Source organism: Linderina pennispora, assembly GCF_002104995.1.
Source record: "Linderina pennispora strain ATCC 12442 chromosome Unknown DL89scaffold_1, whole genome shotgun sequence".
Classification (NCBI taxonomy): Eukaryota; Fungi; Kickxellomycota; class Kickxellomycetes; order Kickxellales; family Kickxellaceae; genus Linderina; species Linderina pennispora.
The window spans coordinates 51,299-75,591 of NW_024468249.1; the positions used below are offsets into that span (position 1 = coordinate 51,299).

The 24,293-nt window shown below is 57.2% G+C and overlaps 11 protein-coding genes and 1 non-coding gene across 12 annotated transcripts; 4 read left to right on the forward strand and 8 right to left on the reverse strand.

The window, feature by feature from the left end:
* Nucleotides 1-448: 448 nt before the first annotated feature.
* DL89DRAFT_319344 (uncharacterized protein) lies at nucleotides 449-1,031 on the reverse strand (the record flags this gene model as incomplete). The annotated part of the gene is made up of 3 exons (XM_040891120.1): nucleotides 449-646; nucleotides 744-888; nucleotides 967-1,031. 3 exons carry the CDS (start codon nucleotides 1,029-1,031, stop codon nucleotides 449-451), a joined length of 408 nt encoding a protein of 135 aa, XP_040746769.1.
* Nucleotides 1,032-2,224: 1,193 nt separating this feature from the next.
* On the reverse strand, nucleotides 2,225-4,522 carry DL89DRAFT_273490 (OPT superfamily oligopeptide transporter; the record flags this gene model as incomplete). The annotated part of the gene is made up of 8 exons (XM_040889070.1): nucleotides 2,225-2,759; nucleotides 2,836-2,930; nucleotides 2,953-3,181; nucleotides 3,273-3,594; nucleotides 3,635-3,708; nucleotides 3,734-3,949; nucleotides 3,975-4,405; nucleotides 4,463-4,522. 8 exons carry the CDS (start codon nucleotides 4,520-4,522, stop codon nucleotides 2,225-2,227), a joined length of 1,962 nt encoding a protein of 653 aa, XP_040746770.1.
* Nucleotides 4,523-5,332: 810 nt separating this feature from the next.
* DL89DRAFT_219348 (TBPIP-domain-containing protein) lies at nucleotides 5,333-5,983 on the reverse strand (the record flags this gene model as incomplete). The annotated part of the gene is made up of 1 exon (XM_040884385.1): nucleotides 5,333-5,983. One exon carries the CDS (start codon nucleotides 5,981-5,983, stop codon nucleotides 5,333-5,335), a length of 651 nt encoding a protein of 216 aa, XP_040746771.1.
* A 153-nt stretch (nucleotides 5,984-6,136) lies between these two features.
* On the reverse strand, nucleotides 6,137-7,030 carry DL89DRAFT_219856 (OTU-domain-containing protein; the record flags this gene model as incomplete). The annotated part of the gene is made up of 2 exons (XM_040884417.1): nucleotides 6,137-6,697; nucleotides 6,797-7,030. 2 exons carry the CDS (start codon nucleotides 7,028-7,030, stop codon nucleotides 6,137-6,139), a joined length of 795 nt encoding a protein of 264 aa, XP_040746772.1.
* Nucleotides 7,031-7,217: 187 nt separating this feature from the next.
* On the forward strand, nucleotides 7,218-12,885 carry DL89DRAFT_319349 (uncharacterized protein; the record flags this gene model as incomplete). The annotated part of the gene is made up of 7 exons (XM_040891121.1): nucleotides 7,218-11,462; nucleotides 11,503-11,577; nucleotides 11,609-11,652; nucleotides 11,684-11,798; nucleotides 11,837-12,055; nucleotides 12,093-12,573; nucleotides 12,614-12,885. 7 exons carry the CDS (start codon nucleotides 7,218-7,220, stop codon nucleotides 12,883-12,885), a joined length of 5,451 nt encoding a protein of 1,816 aa, XP_040746773.1.
* On the reverse strand, nucleotides 12,850-14,660 carry DL89DRAFT_319350 (uncharacterized protein; the record flags this gene model as incomplete). The annotated part of the gene is made up of 4 exons (XM_040891122.1): nucleotides 12,850-13,533; nucleotides 13,562-13,769; nucleotides 13,826-14,040; nucleotides 14,499-14,660. The coding sequence occupies 4 exons, from the start codon at nucleotides 14,658-14,660 to the stop codon at nucleotides 13,063-13,065; spliced, it is 1,056 nt and encodes a 351-aa protein (XP_040746774.1). The 3' UTR covers nucleotides 12,850-13,062.
* Nucleotides 14,661-15,314: 654 nt separating this feature from the next.
* On the reverse strand, nucleotides 15,315-17,271 carry DL89DRAFT_289330 (uncharacterized protein; the record flags this gene model as incomplete). Its single annotated transcript, XM_040889943.1, has 3 exons — nucleotides 15,315-16,070; nucleotides 16,129-16,275; nucleotides 17,113-17,271. 3 exons carry the CDS (start codon nucleotides 17,269-17,271, stop codon nucleotides 15,315-15,317), a joined length of 1,062 nt encoding a protein of 353 aa, XP_040746775.1.
* A 130-nt stretch (nucleotides 17,272-17,401) lies between these two features.
* DL89DRAFT_512 (NAD(P)-binding protein) lies at nucleotides 17,402-18,661 on the forward strand. The gene has a single exon (XM_040891745.1). The coding sequence runs from the start codon at nucleotides 17,532-17,534 to the stop codon at nucleotides 18,576-18,578; it is 1,047 nt and encodes a 348-aa protein (XP_040746776.1). The 5' UTR covers nucleotides 17,402-17,531; the 3' UTR covers nucleotides 18,579-18,661.
* A 42-nt stretch (nucleotides 18,662-18,703) lies between these two features.
* On the forward strand, nucleotides 18,704-19,372 carry DL89DRAFT_253531 (uncharacterized protein; the record flags this gene model as incomplete). Its single annotated transcript, XM_040885190.1, has 1 exon — nucleotides 18,704-19,372. The coding sequence occupies one exon, from the start codon at nucleotides 18,704-18,706 to the stop codon at nucleotides 19,370-19,372; it is 669 nt and encodes a 222-aa protein (XP_040746777.1).
* Nucleotides 19,373-19,661: 289 nt separating this feature from the next.
* Nucleotides 19,662-22,835, reverse strand: DL89DRAFT_289333 (NAD(P)-binding protein; the record flags this gene model as incomplete). The annotated part of the gene is made up of 8 exons (XM_040889944.1): nucleotides 19,662-19,873; nucleotides 19,938-19,969; nucleotides 20,017-20,372; nucleotides 20,410-20,462; nucleotides 20,588-20,681; nucleotides 22,054-22,512; nucleotides 22,553-22,747; nucleotides 22,779-22,835. The coding sequence occupies 8 exons, from the start codon at nucleotides 22,833-22,835 to the stop codon at nucleotides 19,662-19,664; spliced, it is 1,458 nt and encodes a 485-aa protein (XP_040746778.1).
* DL89DRAFT_t16 lies at nucleotides 21,579-21,650 on the reverse strand. The gene has a single exon. It is a non-coding gene; the product is annotated as a tRNA-Met (tRNA).
* A 503-nt stretch (nucleotides 22,836-23,338) lies between the features above and the next one.
* Nucleotides 23,339-23,804, forward strand: DL89DRAFT_637 (uncharacterized protein; the record flags this gene model as incomplete). Its single annotated transcript, XM_040891908.1, has 1 exon — nucleotides 23,339-23,804. A coding segment is annotated over one exon (366 nt), but the record flags the coding sequence as incomplete, so codon positions are not given.
* Between the last annotated feature and the right edge of the window lie 489 nt (nucleotides 23,805-24,293).

The following is a 24,293-nucleotide window of genomic DNA, read 5'->3' on the forward strand; positions in this document are numbered from 1 at the left end:
AGGCTTAGCTCCGAAAGGAAGAGGAAAAAGGACAAGGAATGTTTGGGTTTCCGAATCATCATTGAGATTGCAGCGCTACAAAGGACGTCTTGAATAAAGTTGGCGCTGCTGGTATCCTGTGGATACAGCTGGCTTTGAGCAGAACCCAGTGGTTGCTAGGGGATATGCGGCGAACATTAAAGGACGGGTTGCCAGATTGCACATCTATTTTGTGGAAGGCTGCTGTATGCGTCGGGCCTTGAAAATACAGGTGCGTGGTTAGGAGATGCGAAACGAAAAGGCTGAATTTTTATTGTTTGAAGGCTGGGGGTTTATGAACAAGAAGAAAAGAATACTAGATGGGTGCAGTGCTTTATACAAGGGGTGCAAGTGTTTTAGTTGGTGGGGAGAAAGTGGTGCAGGGGACTGAGCCAGAGCTGGCCATGGCTCTGAAAGCAGATGGCGAGCCTCACCAGATCAGCTCGTCCGACATTGGCGAGGATTTTTTGTGGTGCGAGCGCTGGCGGTGGGCACGGCGTCTTTGGATCGAATTGCACTTTTCGCGGTCATGGCGGATGAAGCTTGCATGGGCAAATACAGTCCACGAGGTGCGGTAGGGGTCGTACCGGGACTTGCGGGCATCGCTGAGGCGCTTGAAACCGTAGTCCTATCGTGACAAATGAGAAGCAGAAATTGGGCAATTAATATAGGACTGTTTTAGGATACCAGGAAACTGTGGCGGGGAGGTGTAGAATGGTGCTTACGTTGAAGTTTTTGCTCAGGGACGCCGAGTCCTGCGCCTTGAACCCTAGGGCCTGCAGCTCGCGCATCAGTCGCTCTGGGTCGTTGTAGCGGATTTTCGTGCCATCAGGGTTCCACTCTATCCACGAGTGGCCTTCCTCGAGAATCCTAACAAGGGGAGTTGCTTTAGAGGATGGAAAATACACAGGCTATGTGATGGTGCAGCGTGCCCATCCAGGCACTTACCGGTAGAGCGCCTGAGGGAACGTAGCAAAGGGCTGGTTCAGGGTGATGAGCTTGTAGATATCCATTATCAGGAGGCGAGAATTTAATGAGGGCGATGTCGTAGGAGGGCTAGCGGCGAGAATGGGCAATGAGATGTAGAAGCCGAAAGAAAAATGTATGTGCTGAAACCCCGAGGGAAGGTGCAGGGGGAGTCGGTCTTAAATGCAATTAGAGGTGGTTGTTGTAGGTGGACAGGTAGAAAGGGGGTGTGCGTGGAGTAAGGAGTTCTGAGACGGCTAGTCAGAAAGCGAGAATGAAGGGCGAATTCGGATGCCCTTTATATGACTTTCTGGAGAGCTGAGGGGCGGGTTATTGATGTAAAGCGGGTTCTCGCTTTTTTATTGCTGCAAATCATGTGCAATTTTTGGCAGAAATGTTTGGGCTCAAGGGCCGGCAAATCAATGCAAAAAAGCTTTTTCTTCGGAGCTGTTCCGAGAAACTCTGTCACGCGTTGGAGGCCCGTATTGTTCGCGAAGGCAGTGCCGCGAGTTCATAAAATGGGCAATGGAAAAGGACCGGTGGAGGGTGGAAAACGCATCGCTGTGGCGCTTTGTTGTTTTTTCCCGACCATGCCGTGGTTCGCTTCATCACTGTGTTTCCACCTTCCCTTTGCACGAAGGAGGAGGAGCGCTGCAGCTCTTTCTAGGAGCCGAGCGTGGAACTCGATTCGTTTATTCACGTTCCGATTTGCTATTGTGCCAAGGTGCTCTTTTGCCGAGTGATGCCCATTGTTCATCAGCAGCTTCGGTGGGTGCCTTGCAAATCGTCGCACACTCATGCATGTCAGGCGGATGGACACCGTCTGCCAGCGTGCTCTCAGCCTCTCCGCCTGCCGTCCCCACAGCAGCCTTCATGGAAGATGGCTTGCGCAGATGTGGGCGTGTTGGTGTGTGCGCGCTTTTTGTGCGAACACCTGCCTCCGTTTGTGAAAGGAGCGATCGGCACACCAAAGCCTTCGAAAAGGAGGTTCTCAGTTAGGCACAAATTTCCTGCGGAGGCAGATCCTCGTTTGTGCATGAGGAACAGGCTGTACTCGGCGCTGATTCCTGTGTATTGCGCCAATTCGGCTGGCGGTGCTCCAGCTATTGCGGGACCGCCTAGGTCGCCGCCACCTTCTAGACTATGCCAAAATATCATTTGTGCGGCCGCACGAAGGATGCTAACAACCAGAACTCTAAAAGGAGCAAGAGAATCCGCCGGACCACACGGAGCGCTATTTTTAGCCCTGGTACGCCAAGGCGCCCTGGACCGCCACAGTGGCCAGCGGGCACTGGTCTACGGGACCGTCTGCGGGGTTGCCCCACCAATTCGGGAAGTGGGTTTCCTGGTTCTGCAGCGCAAAGAAGATAACAAGCGCCGCAATCGCCACGCCAGAGTCGAGACCGGCCGACAATACGTAGTTGAACTTGCGCCACCAGCGGTTGCGATAGCGCTTGATGATGCCGTTGAAGACGAGGCCAATGGCGACCCAGGTGGGCAGCTCGGAGGTGGGCGCAGGCGGGTAGGGCCCGGGACCGAGCATCATGACAGGAATGTGAACGTGCCTGATCCACGACTGGGGCTTCCAGCGGTACACAAAGTAGACAGGGATAGGAAGCAGGAATCCGATCAGCAAAAAGTACGGCACAGAGTGGTAGACCGAGTGCTTGCTGAAGTACTCCTTGGGTCCAACCACACCCCAGATCACCGAGCCGGCACCCCACGTCGATGCGTTCGGGCAGGTCCATGGGTAGCCTTCTTCCGTGCACACATTCCTTGATGTTGTCGAACAGGTAGTTGGTGGTGGCCAGGTTGACGATGCCGGCGAGCAGCGTCCCAACGATCTGGAACGCGAACAGCTCGCGTGGCGGGATCTTCATGTAGTGGCCAAGCTTGAGATCCTGCGTCAATCCCAGGGCCTGCTGGCAGATGACAGTGCTGAAGTTCTTGAATATCAGGATTGGCGACAGGCCGGCCCGGCAGGATGGCTCCCATGACCCACTCGGCGATCATCGAGATCGATGGTGTCTGGGACGTGACGGCCATGATCAAACCCAGCGGCAGCGTAAAGCCTATGGCCAGCACCAGCGCCAGGATCATGCCCCACCATGGGGTGTCAGAGGGGAAGCACGTGATGGTGACCATGGCCATGGCGAAGGCAACGACAAACAGCACAGCGTACCACCAGTCAGGGAACCTCGGGGTAGGCGCGCATCAGACGGGCATGCACGTCGTCGATGCTGCTGCGGGCATCCTTGAAGCGCTGGACAATATCCTTGCCGTGGTACAGGATGGTGTGTGAGATAATAGCGCCCAATGTGGCCAAACCCTGGCCATAGCACAACGCAAAGAAAACGGTCTGGTAGACCGGCGAGTATTCGTTGTAGGCATCGCGGTTCAGCATGTTGGTGCCCTTGATAAGGACTCTATCGAGGTCGTAGCGGCTGCCATTCGAGTCATAGAGCTTAGTGTTGTAGATCGGGAAGTACTTGGCGTGGAAGGTGCCGGTCCAGTAGAAGGCGGGGACAAGGATCCAGATGAAGAGCACGAAGCCGACAAGCATGTTCAAGTGGGCCCATACGGGGATGCTGAGCGGTGTGGGCAAGAAAGCTGACCACCGTGTTCCAGTCGAGCGCAAACGACCCGATACCCAGTCCATGCAGGCCCGATCCAATTTGCGACACGGTCACGTTCTTCTTGTTGATCCAGCAGACCCAGCTGATGCTGACCTAGCAGAGGGAAGATGTACCCAGGCAGCCAGTAGTAGACGAACGAGCATGCAAACACGAGCAGGAAGAACTTGCCGCGGGTCAGCCGGCCCCAGAAGGACGCATGCTCCTGCTCGCTGCCCTCGTTCTCGGCATCCTGAACCGATGGCGGCTTACGGCCGTGCAGCGTGTTGAACAAGGTCGCATTGACAAGGTTGACGGGCCAGACCATGGAGCTGGGTGTAACCAGGAACCGTCTGAGAAGGCCAGCGAAACGAGTACCCGAGGATCTGCGACGAAATGACCAGCAAGAAATCGCCTCCCCAGCCAAACCCGAGCTCGAATTTGGTGCGCATGATAACAATAATATCGATTCCCATGGCGGTAGTTGCTGCCGAGTTGGCCATGATTGTCAGCAGCACGTGCTCCTTGACGGAGAAGTCGCCAGGGTTGAGCGAGAACCTCAGCCTTCCGAACCCGACAGTCTTGTTGGGAATGATGCGTGCCATGAACTTGCCGATGGGGAATGTGACGAGCTGGACAACCAGAATGCCAACGGTCAACGGCTGGGCACGGAACCAGAAGAACTGGTTGACAAAGCTCAAAACCAGCGTGAAGACTACACCCAGAACCAGGGACCGGAATGTGGTGGAGGGAATGGATGTGTCGTCGCTAGGCAGGACGGCTGCCCGGACCTCCTCGATGGGCGAGTCCTCAAATGCGGCGGTGTTCTTGTTTTCGATACTCGAGTCAGAGTCTGATGCGGATACCGCCGGCAACGCCGACAGATCTTGCTTTGCATCCGCCTTCTCGTCGACGGAGGTAAACATTATTAGGCAAGTACTAGATGCGAGAAATATAAATGTACAAAAGGAGAGGCAGTAAAGGAGGTGGCTTGCTAGGGCTGTAGAGATTTGGAGCGCAAAAGTAGGGAGGGGGCGGGGTCATTTATACATGGGTGGCCAATCTGAGAATACCCCATGGTGCTCGCAGAGAATGCACTCAAAGCTTTCTGTCGATAGCTGCGATTCAGCTCTACATGGTGCCAGACATCTGCGATGGCAATATATTACTCAGCAATTGCGCCATGGCTCATGGCGACTATTCGCCAGAACACGGTTGCAGGCAAAAAGAGCGTAGTGGGTCTAACCGCCAACATCACTTTTTTGGGCCTGCGAAATGAACATCGTTTACATTCGTGGCAACCCCAATGGCCCGGGGGCTCTTTATGAGGAAACTTGGATTGGAGAGAGGCAGCGAGCGTAGTACGAGCCCAAGAGTGCCCTAGCCATAAAAACTCGAGGATTGACCGCGCCGTGTTTTCGAAGGCAACGCGCTCAAGGTAGCGATAATCATATACATGGGCATCAGCAAGCAATGTCCGACTATGCATATTTCACACGTCAAATGGCGCTAGGATTCTCGTCAGAAAAAATACTAGTGAAATCACACTAGGATCTACAATGGGCGCTAGTGGAAACGCATTGCCGGCAGCGATGGCGAATTCCGGGAGAAAAGAGCGCTCACGCAGACGAGGGTGATAGACGAATCCCGTGCAGCCCTGATTGCGCAAGATCTGCGATCCGTTTGCAAACTCAGGAACCTATCGTTCTGTGCAACCCAGATCGGACCCGGAAATCTTACGCTCTGAGGATGTTCACGTCAGCGCCCACATCCTCGTCGGTCTCGATGCCAAGCTCAGCAAATAGATCCTTCATCTTGCCCGGGTACCCCTCAGCGATGGTGTTCTCGATGTTCTTGAACAAGCGCTTGCGCTTGGCCCAGTGCTTGACCATGTTTGCGTGTGCCTTTTCGATCTTTTCCTTCTCTTCGGGCGAAATCACCTCGCCTTTGCGCAGACTCTCCAGCCGGCGCTCGTTTTCGATCGCCTCCTGTGTCAATTGCGCAATGCGCTCGCGCATCTGATCGTCGGTTAGCGCATTGTTGAGGGCGTGGAGCTTGCCGCCCAACGCCTTGCTGTGCTCCTTGCGCTCGGCGAGCTGCTCCTCAAGCTGCCGGATCTGCTCTTGCTCTTCTTCGGCTTCCTCGACACTGGGCACGTCAATATCGGTCTGGATGGCGAAGAATACCAGCTGCTTGCCGTTTACTTTCCGCTGGATTCTGTTGTCATCGGCCAGCTCGTTCAGGATCTTTTTGGCACCGGCCGGTGACACCAGGCCATGGAGCTGGCTCGAAATGTCATTGGCGCTGTATGGCCGATTGCTACGTACCAGGTAGTCGTAGATGGTCGTGGCTTCGTCGCTGGAATGGGATCCTTTCTTTGGCGGCATCGTATCAGTATGAGTTCGGTGGGAGAAATATGAAAGGCAAGAAGTGAAAGAAAGAAAATGCAGCCGCTGGCTGCGCAGTCAGCTTTGACAAGCGGGAGTTAATCAGACCAGCAGATCACAGCGTTTATTTTGGTTTAACCCCCCAATCAAAGGCTAGTTTTTGCGCAGCGAGTTGTAGTGTTCGCCAAGGCCGTAGGCGTGGCGATGGTACGACAGCGTCACCGGGCTCTTGGGCTGGTACAGCTCGTCGCCGATCTTGAGCACGGGGGCTCCCATCTGGTAGACATGCACAGGGACCTCCAGGGCGTGGGCCAGCGCAGTGATTTCCTGCTGGCCACCCCACTCGGCGGTCTTTTCGATCTTGTCACAGTACTCCTCAAAGTCCATCTCACTGAACATGTCGCCGTCGTCGCGCGCCATGAACGGCAGAAAGTCGTCGCGGTGGCTGCGCATATACTGAGCGGCCTTTTCGCGCATATCGGCGTAGTCCAGGGCGTCCGCATTATGGTAGGTGTTGAGCTGGTCGGCAAAGGCCGAGTACAGGCAGTGGCCGTCAGCCTTGATCTGGTGCACCAGCAGGCAATCGCGCTCAGCCAGCTTGTCAATGGCCGCACTCTCGACCTGGCCCAGGTCGACCTGGCCCTCGGCCTCCCGCTCGGCCTCCTCCTGCATCCGCCGCATCTCCTCCTGGCGCTTTTGCTGGCGCTGCTTCGCCTTGTTCTTTTTGCCATTCGGGCGTGCGGGCTGCGCGCCGTACATGCCGCCGATTGGCACAGCGCTGTCGATGGTGGTGTCGGCCAGGGCCTCAGTGACCTCGTCTGTTGTGGGGGCGGCAGCCAGTGCTTGCTTGAGCTCGGCGAGCTCGGCGTCATGGCGCTCGGCGAGCTGAGCTTCGAGCACAGCGATTTCAGCAGTGACTTCCTTCTTCTTGCGCTTGTCCCCCTTGGGTATGGACTTTTTTAGCGACATGACCTTGGAGGTCAGCTCCTTCGTCTCTTTGCGATGGCGCGTCTCAAGCTCCTCGATTGTCGTTTCTGAAAGCGCCATTTTGAAGTGATTTGTTGTTGGAATCCAGGCTATGAAGCGGAAAGAAAATAGCAGCAAAGGAGAACCAACAAAAAGCTGAGCAAATAGGCCCTTGCATCTTTCTTGTTTTCTTTCCCACTGCATTTTTTAATTCCCAACCTAACTACTAATATTATTCGCAATCCTCTCGGCGAGTTTTGCGTAGAGCATGGAACAATTCAGCACTAGTTGGACCAAGGATGCAGCAGAGGGAGGAGGGGGTAGCAGCAACGACGGCAGTGCGTCGGCGCCAGGCAGCAGTGCAGCGCCAGCAACCACAGGTGGCGAGAGCAGCCAATTGGGCGGGCTCCCGTTCGATTTGAGTTCCCTCGGCAGCCTGCCTCTGACCAGCCAGCCCGTAGCATCGACAGGGCTTGGGCTGGATTTTAATATCGATGCGCTGAACCTGCAGAACCTGCAGAGCCTGTCGAGCATAGAGTTCGACGAGACCATGGCGAATTTGCTGAGCCAGGTCAGCGGCTCAATTGCGGCAGTGTCGAAATCAGCAGTGCCGGTGAGCACCTCCAGTGGCAATCCGCTGTCAAGTCCAGTGCCGACAGCGACCGTAGTGGTCAGCGGCGAGAGCGCAGATGGGGCAAAGGTGGCCGGGTCGCCTCAGGTCAGCGCAGCGGGGGTGGCAGGATCACCAGTAGCGGCAGGCAGCAGACCACCTGATGGCGGCCTACAGCCCGTGGTCCGCGGGCCGCCGCCAACAGCTGTGCGGCCAGCCAACCCTCCAGTGTCACCGGCACAGCGCCCAGCTGTGCGGCCACCCGCCCGACCACTGGCACCAGGCCAGACACCGGCTGTTAGCACAGCGCCCAAGCCGCGTCCAGCCGTGCGACCGGCCACCAGCTCGCCGACGGCACCAGCACCGCAGATGCGCCCGGCGGCAGTGCGACCGGCAGCACAGGCAGCGGCAGTGCGGCCGCGGCCGGGCATGGCAGTACGTTCGCCAATGCGACCGGCGACCTCGCCGACGAACCCGGCGGCGCTACGGCCAGGAGCACGGCCAATTCAGCGTCCGCGGCCGCCGATGATGCGACCGGTGCAGGCGGGTGCGCCAGCACCAGTCAGGTCGCCGACGCCGGCACGGCCAATGCCCAGGCCGAATATGCGGCCGGTGGTGCGGCCCGGCGGGCCACCGGCAGGTGTCCGGTCGCCGATTGCCAATGCCCCGCAGACGCTGTCGCCTGGCCCGCCAAGCAGTGTGGTGAGGCCGGCAGCGAGTCCGAGACCGGCAGGCGGTGCGCCACGGCCGGTGGCACAGACAGTGCGAGCGGCTGCGGCGGGATCGGTGACCATGGTAAAACCTGCAGTGGACCCGGCAGCTGCTGGGCCGTCGGCCGTCGTCAAGGCCGAGGACAAGACAGAGAAGGAGGATGTCGAGATGGTTGAGCCAGCAGCTGAGACCAGCGACAAGCAGGCGACAGAGGAGGCAGAGGAGGAGGAGGAGGAGGAGGAGCAGTTCTTGACAGAGTCGGTGGAGGTGGTGTGCCCAGAGCTGATAGCACCGCCCAAGGGCTTTGAGCCGCTGACAGGGCTGGAGGGTGCGTTCCGGTCGCTGTGTCACGGCGTGGCACCGACAAACGCCGAGTGGTCGTCGCTGAACATTGTGGCGGTGGCGTGGCCGCAGCTGGAGGTGGCGGCGGCGGCGTCGCGGCGGCTAGCACAGCGTGACGTGGCGGATGTGTCAAGCATGACAGCCAGCGACAGTATGCGTGCGGTGGAGCAGCGGCGGCCGCCGTCCTCGGCGATCCACCTGTACCGTCTGCACGTGCACCCGCCGCCAGCATGGGACGTGACGCCGCAGCACACAGCGATCCGACCGTCGCTTCTGCCGCTGTGCGACCTGCGGATGCGGCAGCAGTGGGACGAGCAGGTGTCGCAGGCAAACATGGACCGGTTGGTGGACCCGGTGGTGCAGCCGGGCGGCGCCAAGGCGCAGTGGCCATGCAATACCGTCAATGTGTCGGCGCTGTCCGGCTGGCATTCAGGCGCCGGATCGGTGGGCGTCGGTGAGAAGATGCGTGTGGCTTCGGCGCCGCGGTGTGCGTGGAGTGCTGACTGCCGCATGCTGGCGGCCGGTGACCGCGCCGGGCGGTTTGAAATCTTTGTGGTGGAGGCCGAGCTGAACTCGTGGAAATCGGTGTACCACGTGGACTTTGACCATCCGGTGATTGCGTGCTTGTGGCTGTCGGACCACCGCAAGTATGGCATCAGCCGGAAGACCGCCGCCACAAAGACCGCCGCCAGCACCACGGATCTGGCGTCGATGTCGTCACACCAGGTGCCTGTGTCGAGTGCTAGCAGCGCAGCAACCGAGTCGAAGTGGGACGTGGACTCGGATATTTACGTGCGCCGGCTGCCGTTCTTTGGGCCGCGCAACACGCAGGGCGAGTATGCGCTGGTGGTACTGACAGCCGATGGCCAGCTGGTACTCGTGTACCAACGCGATGAGAAGTGGACGCGTGTGGTGGCTCCGCTGCAGCCGCGGCGCCGCGACCAGTGGGCGCGCGGAGAGGAACCGAAGGTGCGCGGCGACCCGTGGAGCAACATCCCGCAGGGCCTGATCACGCATGCAGACATGATGCTTGTGTCAAAGAAGTGGATCTACCTGGCGGTCCACCGAGCCGGTGCAGCACCTGTGCAATACCCGCACGAACCAGGAGCGGTGGACGAAGAGCTGAAGCAGGACGGGCGGCTGGTGGCACCGACGGTGGAGGTGTACCAGGTGCAGATTGAGTTTGTGTCGGACTACAGCCCGCGGCTTTTTGCAACGCCGCTGGTGGTGCAGCCGATCACGCTGGCCGGCAGCCATGACGAGGAGAAGGGGGAGGGGGAGGAGGAGCGACCGCGGGTCACGCACCTGAAGCTGATCACAGCGCTGAACCCGGAGGTGCGACTGGTGGAGAAGAACATTCTGGGCGAGGAGTATTACTTCCCGTTGCTGTTTGTGACACAGAGCCGCATGGCTGCGCATAGTGGCGAGGCCACGCACGACAGCTTCACCACACACATGCAGGTGTGGCGGCTCGAGGGCGCCCGGCACACGCACAAATCGCTGACGGACCGACTGAACCGGCCACCACCGCTGCGGCTCGCGCACGTGTGGACCGAGGTGCGACGCGGGCTGCTTCTATCGGTGATTGCAAACCGGGCCGAGCGGCAGCAGCTGCGGTATCTGTTTGCGGCGCCCAGCGACAAGGACTACCGGGCGCTGATGCTCACGTGGGGCAACGGGCGGGTTGAGATGCTACGCAACTACAAGGCCGGTGCGGACGGAGCCGAGCGCTTCGACCAGTGCGTGGCGCCGGTACCCAAGCCGCGCGAGTGGGTGGTGGGCGGAGTGCTGAGCCCGCACTACACTGCGTATTTCCAGTTGGCAGTGCGGCCGCGTGTGATCGAGCTGGGCCGCGGGAAGCCTGGCGCTGCAGTCGAGTGTGCGTGGAACCAGGGCCATGTGCGGTTCCGGCTCGGGTGGACGCCGTTCTTCAGCGAGCATAAGGCGGGCAACGGGGCAGTGGCCAGCCATGTGCATGCATACTGCGGCGATCTGCTGGCAGTGCGCGTGCTAAACAAGGAGGACCCGACAGACCTGGTGGCCATCCTGGCCAACATGGCAGCGTCTGAGGAGAACCAGCCAGTGCCAGCCACGCCGCGCAAGCGTTCCCGAGAAGACAGCGACAAAGAGGAGGCAGTGGAGGATGAGGACGACCCGCTGACGATCCCCATGTCTCGCACGCTGGCGCAGGCGCTGTGCCGCGCATGCTCGCTGCTAGCCAGTGCGCTGGGAATTGTGCGGCTGGAGCTGGACCCGCAGCTGGCGACGACGCCGTTTGTGCGGCGGCTGCTGGGCGCCATCATGCAGATCCACTTCCTGGCGCAGCACGGGATCCAGGCTGCGTCGCTGGGGCTGGTGTTGCACATAGCGTCGGTGGTGGATGCACGGGTGACGTCGCTGCACGACCACGTGATCCAGAGCCATGCCGCCCTGAATGGCCCGCCGAACCACGCGGCGCTGGATGCATTCTCGGCCTCCTGGCGCCGGTCGTTCCAGCCGACCGCCGCGCTGGCCTTCTGGTGCATCGACCTGTTTGCCGCTCTGGTGCGCGACACGTACCTGTATCTGCATGTGCGGTGTGCCGACAACACTGGAGCGCTGCGGCGGCTCAGCGAGCTGGACGCAGCTCGTGGCTCAGTCGGCCGTATCCCGAACCGTGTTGCGCTGCTGTTCCACCGCCCGACGCTGGACGCCATGCGCACGCTGATGCTGTTTGTGCGGCAGCTGCGGGCGGATCTTGTGTGGCGCGTGGGCGTTATCTCTGGGCTACCGCCTAATGCGGCCAATATGCCCGCGTACCAAGGCATCCTGCAGGCCAAGGACATGGTGGTGGCCACTGCGCGGCAGCTGGTGCATGCGCTGGAGTACCTTGCCCATGGGCATGGATGAGATGGCGCTGTTTCTGGGCGAGGTGCAGGACATGTATGCGGACGACGCCGAGTGCCTGTCGGTGGAGTCGCAGACTGTCCTATTGACGTCCTCCTACCATTGCCGAGCCGGCTCGCAAGTACCTGCCGCGCGTGGCCGCTGCGTTTGCGCAGTTTCATTCTGGGCGGTGGCGACGAGCCGAGCTCGCACAAGCGCAAGCTGGCGGTGCCCAATGCATTGGTGCTGCACGACACGCGGTGGATGAGCATTGTCACGTGTCGTGCCACCATCCCTGGCCTGTCCGACAACACCTTCCGTGTTCGAGACGCCCTGGCGCGTGCGTCTACCGGTCTCAGTCGCCGGGCCCGCCTGACGCGCTGGTTCCGGCGGCAGAGCTGGCGGCCTGGGAGCAAGAGAAGAGCGAGTTCGAGCGCGCGCTGGACGAGGACAATGTGCTGTTTGACATTGACGACCCAGGGTTCATTTTCTACGACCCCAGCGAAGCCCCCGCGGAGCCGCTGGCTGTGCCCGGGGCGCCGGTGCGGATTACGACGCGGGTGCCGGACTTTTCGGATGTTGCTTCACGTGATGCGCCCGTCGGCGCTGGCGGAGCTGGCCATCGAGAGCAACTACACCATGCCTCTGTTTGCTGATTCAGCCGCGTCGGTCTACGCAGACCTGGCGACGCTGGACTCGGCGCCGACTCCGCGGTCGTCGCGGACGCGCGCCAGCTCCGTGGCCACGCATTCGCCGGCAATGACGCCGCGTACCGGCAGTCTGTCGATTGCCAGCGAGCCGGTGATGCGTCGCTCGGGCGGCCGCGTGCAGCATTTTGTGCCGCACTACTCGAGCACGGCGCCCGAAGAGCGCAGCTCCGGCTGGCAGTTCGTCAGCACGCCGCGCGACCCGACGCTGCACATCCCGACGCTGCTGGCGCAGCATGCGTTCTCGCTGGCATCGCAGACCACCGACGAGCCCTTTGCCTACTGTATTGACTGGTCGCGCTCCGAAGGCATGGTTGTTGAGGTCGCCAGCACGCCGGGTCTTGCCGGCCAGATTGCTGCTGAAATGGGCCTGGAGAATGACCGCCCAGGTGCATTCGGGCGTGCTGCGCCAGAATGCATTGCCGCAAGCTACTGGTGCTGACCAGGTCGATGTTGTCCAGAAGACCCTGCTACCGGCTAATGCTCCAGTCAAGATGTGCCTGAGATGCGGCCACATTACCCGCCGCGTCCACGAGGACGATCTGCCCGAGCCCGTGGCCCCGCTGGCTGCCGCTGTCATGGGCCTGCATCCGCACGGTGCTGCCCTGAGCGACAATGCGAAGCCCGGCCAGGCCGAGGTCGGCTGGATCCGGAGGTTCGATATTCTTTGTGTGTGTGGCGGCTCGTGGATTGCGCTTTAAAAATGCAGATGTCACCCCATGTGTCAATTAAACTTGAAGAGATCAGACAAAGAAGAGCAACAAATAGTGCCAGTAGTGCCAAAAACTAGTCCCACCCCTGTGCTGTTTTTACCGCCCCGCTTCCGAAGATGCCCATGACGACTGCTGTATTCCACACCTGACAATATTACTACAGCCTCACTTGATATTGCGCGTGGCACGATGTGTGGTTCCCGACTTGAATGCAAACAGCGACGCCTGGTCGGCCGCACTGAACGTGGCAGCCGCGCTCTGGTGGTCCTCCATCGAGCGCCTGGGCGACAGCAGCACGCTGCGCGGCCGCTGCGCCGCCCGCCGCGGAACACTGGGCAGCATGCCAAAATACTCGCCCATGTGGTGGCCGGAGCCGCGCCTGGCCAGCTGCGGCGTCGTGCCCGTCGATGAGCTCGAGCTGACCGACTGCGAGCGTCGCGGCCGCGCCGACCCGCCCTCGGCATACGTGCTCTTCAGTGCCATGGGCACCGGGTCGTCCAGGTACAGGTCGTCCACGCTCATGCCCAGCCGCTGCCGCAGCGCCACCAGCTCCTTCTTGTAGATCTGGCTCTGGCTGTAGCACGACACCAGCTCGCGCTCGCAGTCCGCCAGCCGCAGCCGCAGCGAGTTCACGTCCTGCCTTCAGCGTCTCCGTGATCCCTACCGATGCCACGCTGCCGTTGCCGAATGACGACACAGACGACGACCGCGAGTGCGCCCACCGCGGCGACACTGCCCCCGGAACCCCAGTGCTCGCCACAAACGGCCCGCCCGGGCTGATGCTGCCGCTGAGCCGCCGCCCCTGGTTAAACATCCGCTCCTGCTCCTGCTCCATCGCCGTCTCCAGGACTCGCCTTCTCGCGCGCCATGCTCTCGAGCCGCTGCTGCAGCTCAGGCTATTGTCGCCTCGCTCGAGTTGCTGCCAGACATCATCGGCCCCGTGCTGGTCTGGTGTGTGATCGGATATCCACTGAGCGTGTGGAACTTGCCCGAGTGCCGGCTGTGCGACCGCGACCGCGTGCCCTTGCCGGGCTTTGACCCTGCAGATGCATTCTTGATCGGGATGGTTGATGTTTGCGCAAAGTCGCTCTCGACGCTGCTGGTGCGCTCCACTGCGTTGTTGGCGATATGCTCCGCCTCAAACTCCGTAGGCGGTTCGTCGGCCTATTAAAGATACTGGGTGTGTGTGTTTTAGAATCTGGCTGATGACGTTGCAGACCAAAACCAAGGTAGTAACAAAGTCTTTGCTCCCCGGGGGGAAGGCGGAGGCGTTGTTTTCGATTTACCGCTGCTGTTTCTTCTTGTTCTCCGAGAGTTAGCAATAGTAGACTTTGAATGGATAGAGGCCCCTCGTCTGGCGCTGGGTTGTTGCTTTCCGCCATCTATGAAATGCTGGCGCACAATCAAAGCCGCGACGCTTGCTGCGTGTAATTGTGCTGTTCGAGAATCAAAGAGCTTTGAAGAAAAAACCGGAGTCCAAAGCAGCCTGCTTCATTGCTGGAGATTCCACTTTGGGGCAGGAAAGCAAGAAAGGGAGGGTCGACGGAATAGTCGAAGATAATCCGAACAATAGTGCAGCGCGCTCACTTGCGGGGCCTTACCTTGCTGTTTCCTGCCGACGATGCAGCAGGCCGACTGCCAATGTGCAGCGACTGGAGATGGGCCAGCAGCTGCGCGTTCTCCGCCTCGAGACGCTTGACCCGGGTGCGCTCAGCGTCGAGCTCACGGGCAAGATACGCTTCCTGTTGCTGAATCCGGCTCATGTTTTTTGTGTTGAGTCTTTTTTTGCTGATTTCAGAGTCCTGGTTGCTGCTGCGGGTGCGCGGGGCTGGCTGTGTTGCTGGTGGTACTAAAGAGCAAAAGAGACGTGGCAGAAATAAAGAAAGAGAGCTGGCAAGGTGGAAATCTGTGTTTGGGATTGTGTTTGGGGGAAGGAGTGGAGGAGAGAAGATCTTTGATGCACAACCCGGAAAGTATGTCTGTTTTGGCTGATGGAGCAAAGAGGTGCTGCGTAGAAGAAACGAGAAACTACAAATAACCGCCGAAAACTAATTTCTGCTATTGACCAAGAGGTGAAGGACGACCAATTTATTCTGCTTTTCAGTGAAGGCTGAGGAGCGTCGGGGCTCCGCGGGCTCCTTTTAAAGTAGGTATGCTGGTCGGAGGGAGGGTTGGTGTGGTGTTTGGCCTGGCGCGTGCTGGGCCAGCGATGGGGAGCGCGCTTGCAGGCTTGCTTTTTGTGGCGCTGCCTTTTTGCCAGGCTGCTTTCGTCACTCACCTGCATGGCTGACCCATCACGAGAGAGGTACGAGAGACAGCCGAGAAGATTTCGGGAGACCAACAAATGAGCTCCGTCATAAGAATCTGCATTGTGGACTGAGAAAGTAGACACTACTACACCAGAGTGAGCAAGAGGGCTACAGGATCCCGGCATGAAAGCTAGGCATAGGGTAAGGGACACACCGGCTTAGTCGGAGTCGGCCTTGGGCTGGAAGTCCATCGGCATTGTGCTCGAGATACGAGTTGAATGTCATGGGCTCCCTGCCCAGCATGCGCTTGAGAGTGTCAGTCTTAACCGACAGCCAGCCGCGCGACACGGCCTCCAGAATGTCGATGACCAACGCAACCTCATTGTCGTTGACATCACCATGCTGACGCAGGTACTCGGTCAGCTCCTGCCTGCCGTTCTTCTCGAACTTGACATCCTTACCAAACACCTTGCAGGCAATTTGCGCAACCTGGTTGAAGGTCAGAAGCTCAGTGCCGGTGACATCATACATGCCAGGCTTGATCTTTTCGTCAATCATCATGTTGTATAGCGCGCGGCCGCCATCAGCATCGGCAACTGCCGTGAACTTGGCATCAGGGTTGACAGGCAGCCTGATCTTGTTCTCCATGGCGATCTGCTGGCGAATCAGCCACAGCAGGCCCATGTGCACAGGCAAGCGCACCAGCGAGGCATACTTGACCCTGCCCTTGGTGCGCTCATACGCGTCCTCGTACGCCTTGAGATGCTTCAGCGACGGAAGCTCCTGGAGCTTCTCCATGTCCAGCTTGGTGCACACGATCATGCCCGAGACATCGGCCTCACCGGCCATATCCACCATGACCTCAGTGCCTCCATTCATGAACTGCTCGTCGGTGACGGGCGGCACCACGACGACAATAGTTGCCTTGCGGTACGCCGACATAATGGCGTTGCGGTCCGGTAGCAGCCAAGCAGATGGCCACAGCGCCCTTATTCTTCAGCACTTGAACCAGCTGCGTTTCCTTGTAGCACGTCACGTACACATCGCTGAAGGTCTTGCCCTTGTGGCGAAGCATCTCCAGCGCGATCGAGTACCCGCAGAAGGTGTCGCACCCGGTGATCAGAATGGACTTGTTAGCAGTCCGATGACAAGATGGAAGCGATGGTCAGCATTGGTAAGAAGTTGGATGAGTTGGTAGGTTGTCTTTGTTGCTTGTGCTTTGATGGTATGATTTGCTCAGAAGGATGATTTGGGTGTTTTGAAGTGCGGCGGCAGCTTTGCCCTTTATAGAACTCTTACACGTACATTGGTGAGAGAGATACATCAGCAATCAGCTACAGAAAGTATACGAGAAGCAAGGATGTCTATTCACTAGGCGCTCGCTTGTTTGTACCTGTTTGGTTGTGCTCTACACAATAAACCTTACTACGTAATTTGTACTGTGAGAGGCAAAGACATTACGTCTACCATTATGTGTGCTAGTGTATAAACAATGATACATACGAATGTAGGCCTGGAGCTCACTGTGAGTGCTTGTGGGAATACTTCGGCCATCGGGACTGGACAAAACGATATATTGCCATATTATGCTCGTTTGACCGAGAAATGCACACCGAAGATCTATTATACTGTATACTTTAGGAGCGATGGATATGCTACGCCTACCATTATATGCTTTAGCACACGAACAATGATACATACGAGTGCAGGTCTAGAGTTCACTGTGGGAATGGGTTTAGAATTTCCCCTGGCCATTTCGACCTGAGCTAAACTGCATCACCCTGCCTTATTTTTTTTGTCGTTTAGCTGGGTGGTACACAATGCCACATTACGTCTACCATTACGTGTGCTAATAACCGAACAATAGCATGCATGCTTACAAGCCTGGAACTTGCTGTGAGAGCAGCCGTGGCAGTTTCCCAGCCATGAAGACAGAACCAAATCGCAAGTCATCTACTGCACCGACTCCCAGAGCCGCCCGAGCCGAGCTGAACACCCCAGACAGCTCTGCAGCTGTGTTGGTTGGAGGCAAAAACATCCAAGGCACGCCTACCGATTGGCACTTGGCTGTGGTTGGTGCCTTATCATTTGCAAACTTCGCCGTGAGGACCGCCGGCGATGTCATTCGGTTATATCACCCGAGGACTGCGGGAATCCGCCGTTCCCCTGATCCAAACAACAAAAAAGACTGCATTATTCAGCAAACGCACCAATATTTTTGTTGGATTTGCATCTGGCCGCCTAGCACGCGATATCGTCTGCAGTCCGGGGTATAAATCAAACACTGCTCGCCATTGTCTGGACCACGAGCTATCCTTCTTAGAACCCAAGTTCTTGATTCTCCATTTTCTCACCACTATCAACTAGCAGCAATAAGCACGCAATATGATCAAGGTTGGCGTTATTGGTTTTGGCATGTCGGCGCAGGTGTTCCACTGCCCGCTGATTGACTCCAACGACAGCTATGAGCTGGCTGCAGTCGTCGAGCGGCACGGCGCAAAGAGCCAGGCCAAGTATCCACATGTGCGAGTCGTGCGCAGCATTGACGAGCTGCTGGCTATCTCCGATATCGAGCTGGTTATTGTGACCACGCCCAACGATACGCACGTCCCTTACGCCAAACAGATCCTTGAGTCCGGCAAGCACTGCGTGGTCGAGAAGCCCTTCGCAGTGACTGAGACTGAGGCGCGTGAGCTGGCCGCTGTAGCCAAGAAGACTGGCAAAGTGCTGAGCGTGTTCCAGAACCGCCGCTGGGACGGCGACTTTTTGACTGTTAAGCAGCTGCTGTTGGAGAAGGCGCTGGGCGACGTGGTCGAGATTGAGAGCCGGTTCGACCGGTTCCGCACATACAAGAAGCCGAACGCGTGGCGTGAGGTCGCCAGCTTCCCCGGCTCCGGTGTGTTGTACGACCTGGGTGCGCACTTGTTTGACCAGATCGTCGATCTGTATGGCCCACCCGAGTTTGTCACTGGCAATGTGCGCAACGAGCGCCAGATAGATGGCGCCCCTGACGATTCCTTCCTGGTCGTCCTGGACTACCCAAGTCTCAATTTCAAGGCAGTCTGCCGGGCCGGCATGCTGGTGCGCGACAAGCCGCCAAGATTCACTGTCCTCGGCACCCGTGGCACCTTCACCAAGTTTGGTCTTGACGTGCAGGAGCAGCAGCTCAAGGACGGTTTGACTCCACGTGATACTGCATATGGCAAGGACAACGAGTTTGGTACCCTGGACTCAGAGGTGCTGCCCAAGATCAACGTGCGCGGCCAGGTTGCGACCCTCGACGGCAACTATGCTGCGTACTACAACAATGTCGCTGCGGCTATCCGCGGGGATGAGCAGCTTATTGTCACGCCCGAACAGGCTGTCAGTGTCATCCGCATCATCGAGCTAGCGAAGCAGAGCAGCGAGGAGCGCCGTACCATGAGCTTCTGATTACTGCCCTATAATACATGTACCTGAACCGCACCATTGAGTCAATCGCCTCTGTTTCTGGAAAGAAAAACTGCACTTATGCTGCATATACATGAATCAACCTCAGATTGCGACTCGCTTCAACAATGGCCAAACCACTAACCGCGCTGGATACATTAGTGCATGACCGCTACGCCAGCGCCGTGGCCAACGGCAGCCTGCTGTTCACTAACTCCGAGATCACCTACAAGCATGAAAGCAACATAGCTTTTGAGATCCGCTACGTGCCCGCGCTCGCCAAGAAGCCCAGCAGCAAGCCCAAGGAAAAGCAGCAAAGCAAGACCTTTGTCAACCCGTTCCTGCCCTTCGATGCCAACCTGCACGTCAAAACGCTCGCCGCCACCCACCACCAGCTGTTGCTCAACAAGTATTGCATTGTGCCTAACCACCTGCTGATTACCACTGCAGAGTTTGCTCAGCAAGGCGAGCCCCTGACCACGCACGATTTTACCGCCGCCATCGGCGTTCTTGAGGACATGTCTTGCCCACAGATCGTGTTCTATAACGCCGGCGAGGAGTCGGGGGCCAGCCAGCCGCACAAGCATCTGCAGGTATTACCGATGCCCGACAGTATGAGCGACCCGCCTGTGATGGAGCTATGGCTTAGCGATGCGCCACCGGGAGCGGCAGTGGCGGTGTCGCAAAAGCTTCCGTTTGTGCACTACGGTGTACGCCTCAATACGCCGCTAGACCCGAAATCTGTTGAGGATGCGTATGCGCGGGCACTGGCGGCTCTGACAGGCGCAATATTCTAACGACGCCTCTTACAATATGGTCATGACAAAACATGCATTGATGCTGTTTCCGAGGCACCAGAACGCGTGGAGCGGGATTGGAATCAACTCCCTTGGGTTCGCTGGTCTGCTGCTCTGCAAAACCAAGGAAGAGATGCACCTGGTTGAGGATGCCGGTGTACTGGGCATACTGACGCATGCTGGCTTCCCCCAGCACTGACCTTCAAGCCACAACAAGCATGACCAGCATATGTATTGCTATCTAAAATAAATGGGAATCGGTAGCTATCAAGTTGCAAGCACGTTGCGCTTAGAAAAGCCCATGGTGTGTGAAACGGTCGATGATAGCCTGCTGGTTGGCAGCCTGCTGAGCTGCGAAGCTCCCATCCAGATTGACAATCATGCCCTCGTTGTTGATGGGAATGAAGATGTTGTTGTCGCCAGCCAGTGCCGGTCCATTGTTTCCAGAAACAGAGTTGAAAGTCGGGTCAACAAACTCATTGCCGGCAATTTCGGTGTTTTCTGAGACATCAGTCAGCGAGTTGCCAACAGGCGTTCGGGATATAAGCGCCATCGAAGGATGTACCCGAGTCTGTCGAGCCCTCAGTCAGCACACCCCTGGTTGACCGTCGGATCGTTGATTGCCGAAGGGAGCATTGGCCAACTGCTGACGCTTCCACAAGAGCCCATCAAACACGGGGACATCAAATACAATGCCGCCAAACCCAGGTCCGGAGTTGATGTCCTCAACTGTGTTACGGTCACCGACGATGGTGGGGCCGTGGTGGTCGCCAGTAGCCACATTGATCTCAGGGTTCACGATGTTGTTGTCGTGCAAAACAACGTTGGTAGTGTCCGACTCCATGGTGTTGCCGACAGGGTTGATGATGGCAGCACCGTCAAACGAGGTTGTGTCCTTGACTACGCCCTCGTCCATTGCACCCTTGTTGACAGTCTGGCTGTTGATCGCACTGGGGCCATTGGCGAGCTGGGCATCACCGTTGCCGCCAACGACCTGGCGCTTGAGGATGGATCCCATTGGATCCACCATTATTCACCGGCAGCACAAAGTTACCATTGCCGACAGCTGTAGGTCCATCACCGCCGGTAGCTGCGTTCACAATCGGGTTTATAAAGTTGTTGTCGTGAACATCCACGTTGGTCGAATCGGTGATAATAGAGTTGCCGACAGGCACCGTCAATCAAAGCGCCGTCGAAGGACAGGTCAGAATCGACCGAACCCTCTTTGAAACGCGCCATTGTTGAGCAGCGTGTTGTCGATGGCAGACGGGCCGTTGGCAAGCTGTGCACCATCAAGGCCACCTACAACCTGCCGCACAGCAAGCGGGGCAGCGGATGAGATTGCAGCAACAAGGGAAATGAGAGCAATGGTACGCATGGTGAAGGGGGAATCAGGGGTTTAGAGTAGAGTTAACCGCGAATAAAGTGGTAGAAGGGGACGGGTGGTGTGCAAAGGGGACTAGAGTAAAGAGCTATATTCGCTTGTAAGGAAGACCATTTGGATGAAAAATCCTTAGAATATTACCATTTTATATGCAATTTATCTATCCGCTACGAGAGGCTGATGTGTTCCTTGGTCTGCATATTAGACCTGGAGCGCTTATTTTTCACGCCTCTCTCGTATTCCCGCTGGGTCATCTGGACCGCATGTCGTCACTGAATGCACAATTGAGACCGCGTTTGCTTTCTGCACTCCCAGCACCGCACGCCAAAAGCAGTCGCTCCAACAAAACAGCATTGCAAACAGCAGGTCCCCTTCTTGCCTGATAATAAGTGTCCGATTTTCCTTTGATGGCATTGTGCTTGGGCTTGGGCTGGATTCACGCACAGGTAGGAGCAGCAACAGCGACAGCAGCGGTGACAACAGCAGCAGCAGCAGCAGCAGCAGCAGCAACTGTAGTAGTAGAGCACAGGTTGCGGCCATTTTCCAGACAAACGCAGACTGCTATTGCATTATCCGCCACTGGTCCTTGCGAAACAGAAAAAGAAAGATGGCGCCGCCACTGCGTCCTGGCAACAATGCGCGCAGCTGAAAAGGAGCCAGGCGAAAGAATAAACAGCCTGGTCCCACCTGTAGTGGCTGCTCCAGCCCAGGCTAAACGAAACAGAAAAAGAAAAAGAAAAAAAGAAGGAAGAGAAAACCGACGACAAAAACACTGGCCAGGATTCGATCCGCAGGCCTCGGCGCCAGAGCAAAAAGAGTGCTTAGCATCACCAAGTTTCGATCTTGGGACCTCAGGGTTATGAGCCCTGCGCGCTTCCTCTGCGCTATGATGCTTTCCAAGCTCTGATTAGCCGCTTCTGAAATGTGTATTCAACATAGTTGTTCAGGCGCCACCGATGCGTGGCCGCCTCCGTGCCGCTCTATCTCAACTGAAAAGCAGCCGGCCGCAGTTTCCATGAATGATGGCGTGTGCCAGTAGCAGACAAGCGGCAATGACGCGCAACATGTGCCAGCTCTTGCCAGCTTCAGGCACATGTGCTTGAGAAAGTCCACTCAGCACTGCATAGCATGCGACCATGGTCGAGGGCCGCAGCTGCAGTGCTATGTACAACTACACGCACGAACATTATTAGCAGCCGCTATTTCAATTGAAGGAAGGGGACAGCCCCAGTTTTATTACCACCTTAAATTGGCTTGCTCAGGTACCCGCCATCCACCAACCAGGTTGATCCCCGACACGTATGCGCTGGCCCGAGACGCCAAGGTAAATGATCGCGCCTGCAATATCCTGCTCGCTGCCTGTACGGCCCAGCGGCACCATCTCCTGGATCGTCAGCGTGTTGTTCTTCCAGTAGTCCTGTACCTTGTTTGGCAGCGGGTTTGCGTCGGCTGGTGGCTCGCGCAGCATGCGCGACGGGAACATGCCCGGCGAGATGCTGTTGACGTTGATGTGGTCTGCCGCCAGCTTGTACGCCATGTCGCTTGTCAGGTGGATTAGCCCGGCCTTGGACGCATTGTACGAGTACGTGGTGCCGAGCAGCACATGGTTGCCTGAGATGCTTGCCACGTTGATGACCCGCGCTGGATTCTCTGCGCTGGCCGTCTTCTTCAGCAGCGGCAGCAGCGCCTGTGTGACCGTGAACGGCCGCTGCAGATTCAGCAGAAGGTCGTTACCGAATCCCTGGTCAGGCATCGTCTCAATGTCGCCATTCGTGTATCCGCCCCGCGTTGTTCACCAGGACGTCGATTCCGCCAGGTGCAAGCTCGGCCATTTTGGTTGCCAGCGCCTGCACCTGCTCGTAATCAACTAGATCGCACACAACGTAGCTGCAGGTTCCAGGACCTTCTGCTGTCAGCCGCTCCGACTCGTCCTTCAGGTACTTCTCCTGGCGGCTGGTGATGTAGACGTTGGCCCCGTTGGCCACCAGTCCCTCAGCCATATAGAGCCCGATTCCTGACGACCCGCCCTGTGATTACAATTGTCTTGCCCTTGACGCCAAAGAGTGTAGCGATATCCATGATGCAGAAAGTGGTGGTTCCCTTGTTGGTTAACAGTCTGACAGTAAAGAACAGAGGCGCTTTTATACTGTTCCTTGCAGCACCCTCTCGAGGACCGCAGCACAATTCGTTGCTATTAAAAGCGGCCAGGACTTTATCACCACAAGAAACCCCCTACCCCCAAACCGGCTGATCCTCATGCCTTTGGTTGCAGCCTCAAGGTGACGCGACCTTTTTGCACTTGCATACTGCGGCCAGCTCCTTTGTCAGAATCAGCCAACCCCACATGCTGTAGAATGGTGCTTCCAGATAATTTAACTGATCTGAGACCACAAGTATGTTCAGCAGCTGCCTGAATCCATGCTTGAGACAGCCAGAGTAGAACGCCACTGCGCAGCAATACACACAATAGGAGCAGCGGCTGTCCTAGGTATGCATGACAGAGCACCCAGCGGCCCTCACTACCTACTGCACAGCTCACCCTAAATTCCAATCAGGTGTTCTGTATTTGCGCACTGCCTTGTAGTGTTCAAAATCCAAATAGTATATTCTCAATCCATATTGCTACCCTGCTGCCTTCACGGCTTGTCCAGTGCTGGCAGTCCTGGCTGGTCTGCTGGTTGGTAGTTTGCTGGTCAGTGGTTCGCTGGTTGGTAGTCTGCTCGTCGGTGGTTCGCTGGTTGGTAGTCTGCTCGTCGGTGGTCTGCTGGCCGGGGCTCTGTGGAGGATTTTCAGTTGAAGAGTGTTCCTCACTACTCGCGCCATCAGCTTGGTCTGAATCCATTTCATATGCGCGCTGGAGTCCGTCACGGCGGAGCTTTGTGTACCACTCATCCAGATATCGGTCGTGGTCAAACATGCATTTGTATGTGGGATATAAAGCTGTATGAAAAATGGACTAATACATATCGCAAATACTGTTGTCGATATGTAAAATGGTGACTGTTAGTTATATGTTCTCTATAGGCAATTTTGTGGGTATGAATAAACAATAGAATGTAAAGGTTACGTGTGGTTCTTTGAAAGGGTACCAATACCCTAAGGCTACACTGTTCAGTATTCCACCAAGGTGCCAAGACATCAGGTGTTAGTCTAACCGGCTTGTAGGTTGTATGAAGAAGCACCATTTCTGAAGATCGTTGCGATTTCTGTAATGCCAAGAAAAAATATGGCTGATGAGGAGGGGCATGTGGTTTCCGTTTTTCAACCTGGCTGTACCAGGGATTCCTTTACCGACATATAAATACTCCAGCAAGGCGTGCACCTTCATTCTGCTCTTCACAAATCTCTCATATATCTTTGCAAATGTTCAAGTCAAAGCCCAAGAAGCCCGGTTATCCGCTCCTATTTACTTCCCAAGGACCCGGCGGGCGCGGAGGAGCTTATTCGCAGAATTGCTAAATGCAGGGTATTTCAGGGTGATTTCCCTTAAGCTCTACCCGCCATATATCCAGATGAGTGATGGCTCAGTCGGCCTCT